This window comes from Motacilla alba, chromosome 18 (genome assembly GCF_015832195.1).
Source record: "Motacilla alba alba isolate MOTALB_02 chromosome 18, Motacilla_alba_V1.0_pri, whole genome shotgun sequence".
Classification (NCBI taxonomy): domain Eukaryota; kingdom Metazoa; phylum Chordata; class Aves; order Passeriformes; family Motacillidae; genus Motacilla; species Motacilla alba.
Genome location: NC_052033.1, coordinates 1912671 through 1927955, shown reverse-complemented (window position 1 = coordinate 1927955; position 15285 = coordinate 1912671). Strand labels below are relative to the sequence as shown.

Sequence of the window (15285 nt, the reverse complement as noted above, 5' to 3'; positions counted from 1 at the left end):
CTCCTGGCGGGGTCACCGGGTGGCTGCAACAGGGTGCTGCTGTTGGGGTCCCGACTTCAGAGCCTGCGGTTTCTGAGTAGCACAAAATAACCATAATAAGAAGAATTATTATGCTCGGGGGTGGCACCGTGGGGCCGCCGGGTGTCCGTGTGGGTGCAGCCCAAACACGCACGTGTTTGAGTCGGACAAGAAAGTTAGAAAAAGGGGAACCCTGCTTATGAGCCGTGGGTGGGTAGAATGAAGAGGAGGTAAAAAAAAAAAAAAAAAGAAAAAGAAAAAAAAAAATCTCAGTTCCCTTCTGGTCTGGGTAATGTTTAATCCCCAGCTCGGAGAAAATGCAGCTCAAAAGTGCTTTTTTTCTCAGCAAGTCTGAACCAGTCAGCCTGGTGCCTCCTCCCTCCGGCTTACACCCTCCCTCCCACCGCTCCGGAGGAATATCCCAGCCTGCTCCAAAGTGCGGCTGGGCACCCGGGGCAGGACGGAGCCAGCCCGCAGCGGGGTCCGCGCCCACCGGGCTGGGAGAGCAGCGGCGCCGGGAAGTTTGCGTGCCCGGGGCTGGCTGCCACGCTCCGCTCGCCTGCGCGGCTCCAGCGGCCGAACTGCCCAGGATGGGGTCCCCGCACTGGAAAAGGCTTTGCCTTCTGCTCATGGCAGGTTTAACGTCCTCCCTGCTCCTCTACAGTCACTACCGCGCTACGGTGGAGGCGCCCACCGGCCAGAAGATCATAGCCAGGTAAGGGGGACGGGGATGGGAGAGAGCTGGGAGGCAGGGATCTGTAAATCCCGTGCGCTGGGATGGGGAGGGGGAATCGGGGTGCCGGTGTGGGCCCCTTAGGGCAGGTGATCCCAGCTCTGCCCCCGGCCGCTTTGGGAAATGGGCTGGCAGCGGGCTCTGCCCCCGCTCTGAGGAGTTTTGGGCAGCGGCTCCTGCCCGCGACCCCCGGCCGAGCCCAGCGCTGCCCGGAGCGGGACCCCAAGGCCACGGGGGCTCTGCAAGGGTCCCCGCACTGGGCTGAACCCCTGCAAGGGTTCAGCGCATCACAGTGCCGAGAAACCAGAGCTGAGAGCAGGGGCGGCTGAGGGTGGGGATCAAACCCGCCCCGGCTGCCGGCCGGAGCCGCCGCGTGTTCCCGCCGGGCTGGGGCGGGATCGGAGCCCGCTGCTTGTCCTGGGGGAGGTTCGGCCCCCACCGAGCTGCACAGACCCCCCTTGCAGAGGGAGGGCACGGCTGCCCCGGTCTCGGATCGCCCGGACTGCCCACGCCGCTCGCGAACTCCGGGCTGCAGCATTTTCCAAACTCCAGCAATTTGCAACTGCCCCTTTGTCTGCCTCCCCTGCATCCTCCAAACCTCCCGGAGCCCCTTCCGAGCCTCCCCCGTGCCCAGAGCAGGGGTGCCGGGCTGCCCCGGGGAGCCCCGCCGGGTGCGGATGAGCGGGCGGGGGAAGGAGCCCGCACGGCGCTGGGGCTGCGGGACCAGCTGCCCTGTCCCCTGCGAGCATCAGGTGCTGGCCAGGAGAGCGCTGTGGGTGTCCCTCACCTCCTCCTGGGTGCTTTTGGGTGCCATCGGTGTGACAGAGCCCAGCTGGAACGGAGGATGCTGTGGGGACCGGGGCCGGTCCTGCACAGGGTGAGATTTGCAGCGGGATTTGCTGAGGACGCAGCCGGATGAGCTGCCCCGGGCTTCAGACCTTCTCTCTTCCCCAGCTGGGAGCTCTCCTTGCCCGATGCCACCGTGCCAAAGGCAGAGGTCCCCTCTCCTGCCGGGCTGGTGGATCAGGAGGATCTGCAGTGGCTCTTTCCACCCTCTCCATGCTGGGTGCTCAGCGGGGCCAGCAGCAGCGTTACCAGAAACTGCCCAGGGCAGTCACAGCTGGGGTGTGAGCAGCTCCCCGCAAAGAGCTTGATGTCCACGGGAGGGGAAACTGAGGCCCATGAGGGCAGCAGAACATGCCCATGGCCCATGCTGGAGCTGGGAATGGAACGGAAACCATACCCCCTGACACAGGGTCTATGGGTGTGGAGAAAACCCATGGGATGGAAGCAGGGAGCAGGTTCCCCCCACTACGTGCCAGACTAACCCTGCCTGGACCTGCTGCAGCCCCAGGTCACCTTCCTTGGAAAGCCAGCCCAGGCTCCAGCCCCTGACTGATGGGACCAAGGGTCAGCTTGTCCAGCCCCGGAGAGGGGCCCAGGGGAGGTAACACAGAGCTGACCTGTGCTCCAAAGCCCTCCTGTACTCTCCTCTTGGCTTTAACTCAACCCCTACAGCTAAACCCAAGCCAGAGTGCTGTCTGTTTGCCTCAATTCCCGGTCTTTCCAAATGTGGCACTGCATGAGTGCTGCTCATCCCAACAGAGCTGTGTCCCTGGAGGAACTGGTGCTGCCCTGCCAGCTGAGTCCAGAGCTGGAACTGGGCTGGCCATTTCACAAGGCAGAGGTGCCATCACAGAGCACTCATTTCCTGCTCTGCCAGCGGGGACAGGAGGGTCAGAGCCCTCACCTCTGGGTGCAGGTGACTCGGTTCCAGCAGGAGGTTTGTGTGAGCAGTGGCTCCATGCAGAGGCACAGGGGGACGAAGGGGATCAGGAGGAAGCTGGTCTCTGATGGATGGTGGCTGCTGCCAGCACCAGGTCACCCCAGAACCCGATCCCCACAGCAATGCCAAGTCCCCCTCCAGTTCTGCACAAAGCTGGTGGCCCCATGGAAGTGAGCAAATGCCCTGTTCCCTGCAGAGCTGGGATGGAGAGAATCAAATCCCCTGGGGTTCAGCTGTGCCCTGTCCCACTCCCTGCCCGTCCATCTCTCCCAAACCCCACTGGTGAGCTGCTGGCTGCGCTTGTGGCTTTTTTCTCAGGGCAGATGGGATGAGCACAGAGCTCTGCCCAGCCTTGCTGTGCCACTCCTGCTCTGCACCAGGGAAAGATGCTTCTGGAGCTCAGCCCTTCGTGGTGAGATGGAGCAAGAGCGGGTTCTTGTTGCTGTTTTGGCTCCCTCAAATGTTTCTGTGAGGCCCTGGGAGTATTTGCTGAAGATAAGGCTGGAGTGTGTGCTCACAACACTCACACACAGCGTTATCTTCCGGAAATGAGGGATGGCCTTGGACCAGAAACGTCATATCTGTGAATGTCACGATGGTGAGGGAGCGCACCCAGCCTTGGCTGGCTCTGCTGCCACCACCGGTGCCCGGGCAGCCACAGCCACTCCTTCCCACAGCCCCATTGTGCATCTGTCCGTCCTGGGCAGGATTGTCATCTTCTGAGTCAACCAAGCAGCACGAGGTGCTTCACCACATCCTGGCAGGTGACGTCAAAGCACTTGGCTCCCCGTCACGCTGCTGAGATGCTGTGTGGTGGGGGGCCGGCTGCCCCACGCCCTTCCCAGCAGGGTTTGGGCAGCAGCAATGCTGGAGAGCTGCTGGCTCCAGCACCCACAGCTGGCAAGCAAGTGCAGGGAGGTGCTGGCACTGATTTATCAGTTCAGCACAAAGCCTGGAAGAAGCGATGAGCAGGTGCCACCCACTGTGTCCGGCCATGGGTGGGGTTGGGGCCCAGCTCCCATGGAAGGTCAGCAGGAGCCAAGCTGCCAGGCTGCCTGTGCCCACCTCCCTCCATCCTGGGCACAGCCAGGCTGAGCCTCTTGGGGCTCCCACAGATCCCTGGCAGCTCAGAAAGCAGTGCGGCACCCTCGCGCTGCCACTGCCCAGGGCTCTGCCTTGTGCTGCAGGCACTGCGTGAGCCAGGGAAGGGAAAGGGAAGAAACAGGAGCAGGAGAGCTGGGGAGGGACTGGGTGGGCAGAGATGGGCAGCTGGGGCTTGTGAGCCTGGTGGGAAGGGCTGGGGAGGTGGTGGGGCTGGGAGAGGCTGCTTGGATGCAGCTCAAGCCTGGGCATGGTGGGTGAGGGTTACAGCCTCAGGGTTTGGTGGGGGGCTGCATGTCTGTGGCCAGAAAATGGATGAGCGGCCAACCCAGGGGCTTCAGTGCTTCGCAGGAGCCAGCTTGGCGTTGGAGCAGGGAGATTTCCCCAGTCCCTGGTCCATCTGTTGGGTGGTGGCTGGGCAGCTCCCTGGGGCTGGGCAGCTCCCTGCGCCCCAGGGCAGTTCCCCGGGCTGAGCCCACTCGGGGTGCAGAGCTGTGGGACACTTGTGTGGGAGAGCTTTGCCCTGGAGGATGTGCTGTCAGTACCAGGGCTGAAAGAGCAGCTGCCAGCGCAACCACCAGGCCTGGTACAGCCTCTGATGGCCTTGCCCTTGCTGTGAGCAGACCCTGCACTGCCCCCTGCAAGCCAACGGAATAGACAAGTTCGCTCAGGCTGGGGTTAGTTGGATGATGCAGGGTAACACCAGAAAGGCCCTGCTGCATCTCTCTGGGATGGCTCAGTCCCATCTTGGTGGACCCTCTTGGGATTTTCCCTCCCTCCTCTCTCTGCCTGCTCAGGCGGTCTCAGGATGAGCCTCAGGGGTGAGCTGGGGGGGCCCTGATGTGCTGACCCCTGGGCTGTTCAGAGTGGGCTTTGCAGGGCCCTGCTCCTGCTGGAACCTGACTTCCCATGAGACAGCACACAGACTTGATTCAAAAGCTGCCCTGCTCCACTGTTGGGGCTCAGCACCCTCAGCATGCCCTGCCCAGAGCTGGCAGCACTGGGATGGTGCAAGGAAAGTACTGGGAATAAAACCTGCTTGGTGCTGCCCTTCCATCCATGCCTGGGGAGATGCTCCAGACCCCAAGCAGCGTGCTGGGCTGTCCCCCCATGTCATGCCATGCCCACAGAGTGGCACGGAGCTGGGTTTGGGTGGCAGATGGGTTTGGATCTGCTCCTGGGCAGGGCTGTGGGTGCTGCTGGTGTTGACAGGGGCCGTGACAGGGACAGAAACCCAACGCCCGCTGTGCCCCTGTGCCAGGACACGTCGTGCCAGCAGGGGCGGGGGGGTGAGCTCCGCTCCCCACCTGCCTTTACCTGTCCCCAGGCTCCCAGGCAGGGATCCTGTAACAAGGAGCCCTTGTCTCCTCCACAATAGCCCCCTTCTGGCCACAGCACCTGCCGCCCGGGCTGGCGGCGGGGCCGGGGGCTCTGAAGGGCCTTTCTGTGTGGGGATGAATGGGAGCCTGTTCCCTCCGGTGGGCTCCCACCTCCTGCTCGCCTGCCCACCCCCAGCCCCAGTGCCCCCCCAGGGGCTGGGTCAGCTCAGCCTGGCCCCGTGGGGCTCAGGGCACCCCAAGTTGCTCAGGGAGGGCAGCCCCTGCTGCTAATGAAGGATCAGGGCATGCTGCAGCCACCCCCATGGCAGAGGGTGTCCCATGCACCCCGAGAACCTCCAGAGCCCAGTTGCTGATTGCTTCTCCAGTAGAACAATTAAATGTGTCCTGCTGGCCTGTCCAGTTTATTCCAGCCTGGTCCTCTTCAGACTCAGGAGTGGCGGGGTGGTGGGAAGAGCCAGGGAGGTCTCAGCAGGATTCCCCAAGGCTGCAGGCTGGGCTGGGTGTTGTTTTTGGTACGTGGGAGTCCTGGAGGTGGGACCCACCAACAGATGGTGGCTGCACAAACCCTGTATTTCGCAAAACCTCATCTCTCCACCTGCAGATGGGCATGAGGTGGGCACAGGCAGTGGTGAAGAGGAGATAAATGGAGGGGTCGTGGGGATGTCAGGGTGCTCAGTGTCACCTCCTCAGCTGAGCCCTCGCTTGTTTTCTCCCAGCTTGCTGCAGCCGGGGCCGCTGGTCCTGGCTCCCTCAGGGACACCGCAGGCAGCCGGCAGCCACAGGGGGGCTCTTGGAGGCAGCTTGGAGAGGTAAGGAGGGAAGATGCTCAGCCATCCTGGCAGGAACTGGGAGGCCCCTGCCCTCTGGGCTTCCCCAGTTCCCAAGCAATGGATTTTTAACTCTGCCATATGTTTCCCCCATCCCAGTGGGAATTCCTTCAAGGCCTCTGCTGAGCTGGAGGAGCCGGAGCCCAGCAGAAAGCAGGTAATCATTAGCACAGCACAGTAATGTCCATGGTTTTTTTGGTTGAAGGGCTGTGTGGAGAGGCTGAGGTGGAGCAGCATCCTCTGGAAGGGGTTTACAGAGGAGCAACCTTGTCCCTCCACAGAAGTGATTCTCCCCAGGCCTCCCTGCTGCCATTCTCCAGTGTGGAGGCTGGAGCCAGCATCACCACCCCCCATCCAACCCCGTGACTCCAGCAGTCCAGGCTGGAGACTCACGGGGATGGACCCAGGCCCTGAGGGGAGCTGTTACTGTTCTGTTCTCACAGAGCAGAGCCCTTTAATGGGTTGCCCACACCTGAAGGTGCTGAATCTTTCATGCCCTCAGGTGACTCTGTAAACCCCTGGTTCTGCCAGCCCCACTGAGCTGGCTGCCAAAGGCTGTTTTGCAGCACAAAATTAAGGCATGAGGCAATGCCCTGCCTGGGTGACCCGGCAGAACATGATGGACGTGGGGCATTTCTGTCCCTGAGTTTGTTCTCACCTTGGTGAGGGCCTGCTGAGGGGTGGATGTATCACAGGGAAGGCAGACCCAGGCTGGAGATTGAGCAGGGATTCTCCTTCCTCCCTCCCAGCCCAGCCCCTGCCTCCACTCTGTAATGGCCAGAGCAAAGGCAGACCCCAGGTTTCGGGAGATCTTCCACTTCAACACCCCCGTGCTGATGTGGGACCAGCACTTCACCCTGGACACCTGGAACAGGCTGAAGACACGACATGTCCCCTATGGCTGGCAAGGCTTGTCCCTCGCAGGTACAGAGCCAGCTGGGATGTGGGGCAGCTTGAGGGGACTGGGGAGCCCAGAAGGGACTGGAGATGTGGGACAGGCAAAGAGCCCTGCAGAGGAGCCAGGAACGTTGATCTCTTCCCACCCCACCTCCCGGGGCACAGGGCGGAGGGTGCGGCTCTTGCTGCATCTCGTGACATTTTCTCTGAATAAAAGCTCCAGTGTGTCCATGATTATTAACTGGGGCCGGAGGAGCTCGGACAACCAGCTCCATTGTTGTGCATGGAGATTGTTTCCCTTCCCACCCCAAACCCACTCTCTGTTTTCCCTGGGAGCTGCCAGCTTCAATCCCTGGGCTGGGAAGTGCTGGGAATGGTGAGCAGGAGAGAACCAGCAGCATTTGCAGAGACGTTGTCTGTAGGGGATGTGGCCAGCACAGGCAGCAGCATCTGCAAGGCTGGAGATATCTGGATGCATCCTTGTGCCTTGCACAGCCTTGGGTGGCTCCTGTTTGTAGCCCAGCTAGGAGCATGGGGAGATAAGATATACAAGGAGGTGACACCAAGCTGGGAGAGATAGGCCTATCTGGTGCCCCCATGTCCCACCTGCAGACCTCTCTCCTGCACGGGGGTGGTGTGAGTTTTCTTGTGTGCTGCTCCTGGCTGTGCCATGCCAGCTCTGTGCATGCTGTTGCATGTGCTCACATGGGCTAGCACACACCTTTTCCCTGCCGACTGGTCACATTCTGCTCCATTCCAGTGGTGGGCAGCACCCTGCAGCTCCTCAACGCCTCGGCCAACCGGCACCTCTTCGACAGGGCCGCCTTCTCCGGGGGCTGTGTCCGCTGTGCCGTGGTGGGCAACGGCGGCATCCTCAACGGCTCGCGGCAGGGCAAGGCCATCGACAGCCACGACCTGGTCTTCAGGTGAGGGTGAATCCCAGGCAGGATGGGGCCATGGGTCCTGGGAGATGCCAGCCCTGGACACGTGCTCCCTGCTTTTCCTGCAGGCTCAACGGTGCCGTGATCAAGGGCTTCGAGGAGGACGTTGGCACCAAGGTCTCCTTCTACGGCTTCACGGTGAACACCATGAAGAACTCCCTCATCTCCTACGAGGAGTACGGCTTCACCCAGATCCCCCAGGGCAAGGTGAGACCTCGAGGGCTTGTTGGGGACTTGAATCAAGTTGTCCCTTCAGGCTGGGCTTGCTTCTGAGACCTTCTCCCCATCTCGGGAGCCCTCAGTCCTCGCCTGCAAGCGTGGGCCGTGTCCCTAAACCCCCCTCCAAGTGCCCTGTCTGTGCTCCTGCTCCAGGACCTGAAGTACATCTTCATCCCCTCGGATATCCGTGACTACATCATGCTGAAATCAGCCATCCAGGGCAGCCCAGTGCCCGAGGGCTCAGACAAGGGGGACGAGTGAGTAGCTCCCCAAGATCCCCCCAGCACCCCCAGTGATGCAGGCATGACTCGCCTGTCCTCTCCCCACATCTGTCCCTCCTGGGATAAACCCTCAAGGAGCTCCAGGACTCCCATGACAAAGTTCTGCCCTCTCCTTGCCTTGCTGCAGCCCACAGAAGTATTTTGGACCGGAGACATCTGCAGAGAAGTTCAAGCTGCTGCATCCTGATTTCCTGCAGTACCTGACAGCAAGGTGAGGGAGATGAGCTCTGTGGCTGCTGTCTGGCTCTGTTCCAGGCTGGGCTCCGACTGCCTCCCTCCCCCCTCTGCTCACTCCAGTACAGACCAGTAGCTGCCCAGCATCAAAGTGCAGTCCCAGTCTTCCCCAGACACTGGAACCACCCCCGCCCTGCTGTTTGCATGCAAGGCAGAGGCATCTCTCCCCTGCCATTCCTGTTCACTGCAGCACAGCTCACATCCCCTCCTACGCCTCCCCGTGCTCACCTTGCTCCTGTTCCCCAAAACAAATTACATGTTGTCCCAATCTAACAGGAGCAAAGGTAGGTCCCAATGGGATGGTCTTTTCCTGCCTTTCACGAAAGCAGGTGCCCAGGCTGGGGTGGCTCCAAACAGCAGAGAGGTGCCTTTTACCAACCTCTGAGAAAATGAGAGCAGCAATCAGAGAGCCCAGCTGAGCCGTCGTTTCACTCAGCGCTCCTGCCTTACTGGGCACCGGTGTCCCTGGAGAGGGCTGGGTGGGTGTGGGTCTGGGGGCTGCAGGGCTGTGCCAGCCCCACAGCCACCCTGTCCCTGTCAGGTTCCTGCGGTCAGAGCTCCTCAACAGCCAGTACAGCTCCCTGTACATGCCCAGCACCGGCGCCCTCATGCTCCTCACCGCGCTCCACACCTGTGACCAGGTAAGGGGCCACAGGGCCACTGATCCCCTGGCGAGGAGGGAACCCCCCCTTTGGCTGCTGTGCGATTCCAGTGTATCCTGGTGGCTGTCCTATATGTCCTCTGTCCCTAAGGGAGTGCTGGCGGTGATGGACCACCCGAGGTGAAGCCTTGACCCTGTCCTCTGTCTGCCCCACCTCCTTCCCCACAGGTCAGTGCCTACGGGTTCATCACGGCCAACTACGAGCAGTTCTCAGACCACTACTACGAGGTGGAGAAGAAACCTCTGGTGTTTTATGCCAACCACGACATGATGCTGGAGGCAGCGCTGTGGAGGAGCCTGCACCGCGCAGGGATCATCACCCTCTACCAGCGCTGAGGCAGGGAGGCTGCCCACAGGGGCAAGTCCAAGGACTCTTGTGGCTCTTCTCCTTTCTCCTGAGGGTCACCTTCTCCCTCCTGAGGGCTCTCCCCAGCTGGCCAGCCAGCCCACGGAGCAGGCTCGCTGCACCACAGCCAGCAGTGATGTGAGGATAACGGGGAAGCTGATGCTGGTGGAGGAACGTTGCATCTCCTCAGGGATCAGTGTGATTGATCGTGGCCTTCGGGGCAGCCAGAAGCACCACAGCACGTGGCTGCCAGCCCCATGAACGCAGCTTTGGGGCAGCAGTGGCCCCTGTGGAGAACAGGAGGGGCAGGGTGATGCTGGAGATGCTGGAAAATGCCCTTCACCTTAAATGCTTATCACCACGGTGGGACCGCAGCAGGCAGGATAATTCCTTGCACTGGAGCTCAGGTGACAAGAGGTGACATGTCAGGAGAACACCTCTCTCCAGAAAGACTGCCAAGTCCCAGCTCCAGCCAGCTGTGTGTGGATGTGTGCCACGTTCCAGAAGGATCTGTTTGCCTCCCTGGTCAGTGACACAGAGAGCAGGACAGAGTGGGTCCTTGTCACCATCCCCTTCTTGAGGTCTGGTGTTTTCTGACAAGGAAGGGGCTCCAAGGAGGGTCACAGCAGCTCAGCCAGGACACCAGGAACACATCCAGGCTCTGAGCAGCCCAGAGGTGGCACTGGCCTCAGCCACGTGTGTGTGGCACTGGCTCTGTCAGCCTTTTCTTGCCCAGGGACTCCGTGGTGCCTCTGAGAGGCAGCCCCACACCAGGAGGGTCAAAGTGATGGTCACTCTAATTTCCTTCCCCAAACCCAAGGGAGGGGAGGGTCCTGAACCCTTCAGCTGTCCCTCACCCACCAGCACTGCTCAGGGAGACCCACCTGGGAGGCTCCTCCAGCTGGTGGGGGCTGGAGACAGAGCAGTGTAATCCAAACCTTCCCACTTTGTGTAATTACATAAATGTTGAATGACTGTTTTCCTTAACACCTCTTTCTGTTCATTTGATGAGCTGGGTGGGGTGAGACCCCCCCTGTACCTCCCACAGCAGAGGAGCAGTAACAGGGAGTAGAGGGAACAGCTTCACAGGCAGACAGGGATGGAAACCAGTTTAAATCATGGAGACTCAAGACTTAGCTCCGAGCACAGCCCTTTTCCACTTGGAATGCTATTTACTGTACAAGGTTGGTGCACAGAGATGGCAAAAGATACCCTGGCCCTGAGCCAGGGAACCTCCAAACCCCCTGAAGCTCCCAGCAGGCTGCTTCCAGCTGGTTCACAGACGCAGGTTAGGCTCCAAGCCTGTTCCAGATGTAATCTCTAGCTTGGGGCCCATCTTGTGTTCCCACGTCTCAAATTAACCTTTGTTCCCATCAGAGCCACCCCACACTGGTACCACAGCAGCCTGTCAGGCCTGTTCTGTGTTCCCAAACACTCAGCAAAACCTTTCGTGACACGAACGAGCCTGATCCTCACATCTCCTGGCCAAGACTCTCTGAAACCTCCCCAAACCAGCTCTGGCCAAGCCTCAGGTGACATCAGCAGCACTGTGATACTCAGGGCAAGACGAGCAGGATGGTGCTGTCACAGTGCTGCAATCCCGCCTGGAATCATGCAGCTCACATCAGGAACTAAACAGTGGCAACCACAACGTGCACCTTCCTTTCCCCTCTCAAAAAGGGACATTCCCAGCCAAGGGTGGAGCTGGAGTCAACTCCATTTCAAAGATTTATTCATGGCTGTATTCCCAAGCATACCACAAGAACCATCTGGCACCAGACCTTAGCCATGAGTTAGTTTTGTAACACTGTTCCCATGAATTACTTCTGGGACAGAATCTGCAGACACCAAAGTCTTTGTGTTATCCGGTTTGCTATGAAGGGTAAGCTCACAACAGCCATTTCAGGAAGGGTTTTAATCCCAAATCCTTCATACCTGCACAAAACCATTTCTGTCCAGAAAGAATCAGAATCATTACAGTTAGTAACCACCTTCAAGAGCACGGACTCCAACCTTTACAGAAATAACCAAATAAAACCCAACTTCGACTCACAAGATTTTCCACAACTTATTTTATTCTGGAACAGAAGAAAGCAGGGAACCATTTTTCCTCCAGCCAACTGTAGATCAGGTCCTGGTGAAAAAAAACAAAGTATCAGAGCAGCTGAAAAAAAAGTTCCTGATTTGCACTGTTTAATCTGGAGTACAGGTCTCAGGAGACAAAACCTTGCTCTCAAGCCAGGCCAACGGCACTAGTACCCAAATCCTTTTTGGTTTTAGTGGTCCCTTACCCACGGCGTGGCTGCAGCAACACTGAGCAGTGAGGAGGAGCCTGTGGCTACACACAGGTGGCCGTTTCACATGACGTATCAGCAGTCATTTGTGACATCCATGCAGAACAATCTTCCTTCTAGATCTGTGAGAAAGAAACCACAAACCAAAGCTGTAACTGTCTTCCTAAAAAAGTCCATTCTGAATCAATTTCTGCCCTTCTGATCTCAAAGCACTGAGTAGCTTTTACTTGTCCCATTTATTATCAGGCTGCCTCTCCACTTTCTTTTCCCTCACAAGTCAAAAGCTCCAGGTGCTTGTCCCAGTGCCTGATGCTGTCTGGGAGACAGCTGTGCTGTCAGAGCACCCAAAAGCCTGATTTGTGGTGCCATTCCCTCCCCTTTCAGTCCTGCCGACGCTCCCTGTCACCAGCTCCGCTGGCCTGTCAGAAGCTGTTACTGACCTTCTGCAAACAAAACCAAATTCTGTTCAATAAAGCGTAAAATCATTTAGCAGAAGGCAGCTGTCAGCTGCCCAAGACAAAGTGCTGTTCCAGCCTGTGTGTTCAGTGACTGTACATCAGGGGAGATAAAAAACGCATTTCTTATCTGCCCTTCAACTTGTCACTGTTTGCACAAGGAACTTGAAAGCTCTTTGCAGCTCTAAACTGTGCTATGACAACAGCAGCTCTGCAGCTGTGCCTGGGACTGCACCTGGCTGCTGCCACACGGCACAGGGTGGCAGGACAGGGGACACTGTCATACTGGTGCCACTCACACCTGTGGACTCTTGGCAAGGGGCAGGGGACCTGCTAAGGGAAGTACCTGAGCCTCAGTGGACATTTTCCTCCTCAAGCTGAGTGTCAGACAGGGATAACAGCACATCACAGGCTCAGTGTCTGTCCCAGCCCTGGCTACACAAACCCCTCACGCTCCCCAGAACCACACACAGTACAGAGACACAGCTGCTCTCCCTGGGATTTTTCCTGGTAAACCTTGAGAGATTAGGCTCACCGGGTGACTCAATGTAATTAATGAATTAAAAACAAACAACACACAGTACTGAAGAATTCACTTCTCTTACCAGCCTGAAGCCAAACACAGCAGCTGTGCTCTGGCCAAAGATGTCTTTGGGCAACAGCAGCCCCAGGATTCTGCAGGACCACTTCCTCCTAAATACAAGTTGCAATGAACACTGTTAGCAAAAGTACTTTAAATAAAGTCAGTTCTCTTTTCCTCACCTCTCCTAAGAAAAAACCCCAGCACTGGATCACAGTGCAAGAATTAGACAGAAATTCTCCATTCAAAGACAGGCAACTTCTGTCTCATAAACTTAGCAGAGCAGAATCCTGTCCCTGAAGACACAAAGGAACATGTTTGCCAGGGGGCTGTCTCATACACAGACAAGAAACTTTGAGAGGTGGATGCTATTTAAATCCTTGCTTAGGGAAAAACCCCACCAGCTCTGAGATCTTGGTGGTTTGGACCATTTTAAGCTGTTTCAACATGACATTCTCATCTTCCAGAAACCTCCCAGTCCAACTTGTTCCCTGCACACAAGAATAATCCATCCATCCATGGTGTAACTGGTCCATGGGTTTATCTTAAGAAATGCATTCATCAGCCCTAGGGCAGTCACATCCCCTCAGGTGACAGATTCCTCAGGGTGTGTCCTTCACAGGATGACCCTTTGGGGCAGGTGAGCTGCACCTCCCCACCGCCAGCACCCTGGTGCAAGTGTGAAACTGTCCCAGAGCTATCCAGGCAGGCAAACAGAGCAATTATTCTGTCACTCGGTCTATTTCTGTGACAGACACAGTTATGAGATGAGCTGTGTCAAGTGTCTCCATAATGGGCTGTCATCCAATCCTCTCCTCCTTCTACTCTGGCTCATCTCTGACCACGCTGACAAGTGGGTGCTCTGCTGGGCACCAACACCAGTAAAATTCCCATTCAATCCATGCTGCTTTTCAGCCTGTGCTCTGTGCCAGCAAAGGGCAGCACGCTCAGGCGGCAGCTGTGACAAAGCTACAGCTTTTATTGGCTTAATTACATTCATCAAGCCGTTGGGCTTTTATATCTCCTCCCAGGAGCCCCAGGAATGCAGGAGGATATAATTTGAGACAGCAGAGTGAGTCTTTCTTCCATATCCCCCCTAGAGGAGAAAAAGAAAACCAGACTATGCCAAGACAGATGCTGCTGTTTCTCACCATTGTGAAGGTGCACTGTGGGTACATCAGCTCCCCAGCCAGGGCAGTGTTTTCAGCCCTTCTGGACACGGTGTCATGCTCTGAAACCGAGAAAGGGGACAGAGTTAGTTCAGGTACCAAATCATTCCTTTACCTTTGTGTCTCTTACACTGAGCCTCAGAGTTACACTTCCACAGAAGAAAGATCAAATTCAGACAGGGATAACATTTATCATCACTAGCTCAGCTTCCAGAACAGCTAAAGAGTAGAGCACCATCCCAAATCGCAGATCTGTCCTTGCCCTCGTGGCTGGCACGCTCCTCACCCGGGCAGCGCCGACGCCTGCGGGTACACGCGGCTCCCCGGCCCGCTGAACGCCCGCCTCGGGGTGCTGGGAGACAGCCCCGGCCGAGCCGCACCCGCTGCCCATAAAACGCCGGGCATGGCTCGGGCCAGGCCGTGGTTCCAGGCGCAGCCCCGTCACGGCAGGGCCGGAGCCCGCGGGGCCCAGAGCCCCCGGCCTTGCTCTCTCCGTCCACCATGGCGGGGAGAGGGGCCACATCACGCCCCCTCATGGAGCCCTCGCCGCAGCCCTACGGGCGGCTCCGGCAGCGTACGGGAGTTCCCCGCACACCGTCCGGCCGTCCCCGCGCCCCTCCAGGCCGCCGTGCCCGCGGATGGCGGCCGATGGCGGCCGGGCCCACTCACCACACACAGCTCCGCCGCCATGCTGTCCCGGAAGCCGCGCGGAGAGGGGCGGCCGTGGGGGCTCATGGGAACTGTAGTGCCGTTCCGTGGCGGCGCATGGGCATTGTAGTCCGGCCCCCTGAGGAGCGCGGGGGCTCATGGGAACTGTAGTCCCGTCCCTCAGGGGTAAAGGGCGCTCCTTCCCCCCCTCATCCCACTCCTTAATGGTATTTACTAATTATTTATTAATTCTTCATGTCCTCTGTTCATTAGGGAGACACGTATAATTGTTCTTAGTGGGCCAAATGCTTCAAAAGGCTGAACATGCCATAGCTCATGGAGGAAGGGGCTAATTAGCTGAAAATCGGGGATTAGTCAGAGATTAGTTAGTAAATGTATGTGCTGTGCTTTGAATGTGAGATGCTTCCAGGATGTGCTGTGATTGTCCTTTGCTGTTAAAACCTAAAGTGAAATCCACAGGATCCTATTTAGCTCGTATATGAAATTATAAATGAAATTATAACTTATATATGAAACTATGGATGATTCTATTTAGCTTGTATATGAAGTCTGCGTGAACATTAACAAAGTGCAAACAGAACCAAGGAGAAGAAACATAAAAAACTGCTAATATCTACTTTCTTGCTCCAAAGGTATCGGTGATATTTCTGCCTGACGTCCAGGAGAAATGACGAGGAGGACTCCATGGACATCAGAAGGCTAATTAATTACTTTATTATATGATATTATTCTAT

At 57.6% G+C, this 15285-nt stretch overlaps 1 protein-coding gene, 1 long non-coding RNA gene and 1 other non-coding gene across 3 annotated transcripts; 1 reads left to right on the top strand and 2 right to left on the bottom strand.

Annotated features, from left to right (window-relative positions):
* The first annotated feature begins 225 nt into the window (after positions 1-225).
* ST6GALNAC2 (ST6 N-acetylgalactosaminide alpha-2,6-sialyltransferase 2) lies at positions 226-10373 on the top strand. The gene is made up of 10 exons (XM_038157409.1): positions 226-733; positions 5695-5787; positions 5905-5962; positions 6555-6729; positions 7463-7628; positions 7712-7850; positions 8016-8119; positions 8271-8354; positions 8919-9018; positions 9207-10373. Exons 1-10 carry the CDS (start codon positions 336-338, stop codon positions 9372-9374), a joined length of 1485 nt encoding a protein of 494 aa, XP_038013337.1. The 5' UTR covers positions 226-335; the 3' UTR covers positions 9375-10373.
* Positions 10374-10520: 147 nt separating this feature from the next.
* Positions 10521-14616, bottom strand: LOC119709516. Its single transcript, XR_005259377.1, has 4 exons — positions 14552-14616; positions 13865-13944; positions 12739-12826; positions 10521-11800 (listed from the first exon to the last, which is right to left on the bottom strand). It is a non-coding gene; the product is annotated as an uncharacterized LOC119709516 (long non-coding RNA).
* On the bottom strand, positions 14014-14089 carry LOC119709621. Its single transcript, XR_005259389.1, has one exon. It is a non-coding gene; the product is annotated as a small nucleolar RNA R38 (small nucleolar RNA).
* Positions 14617-15285: the final 669 nt, after the last annotated feature.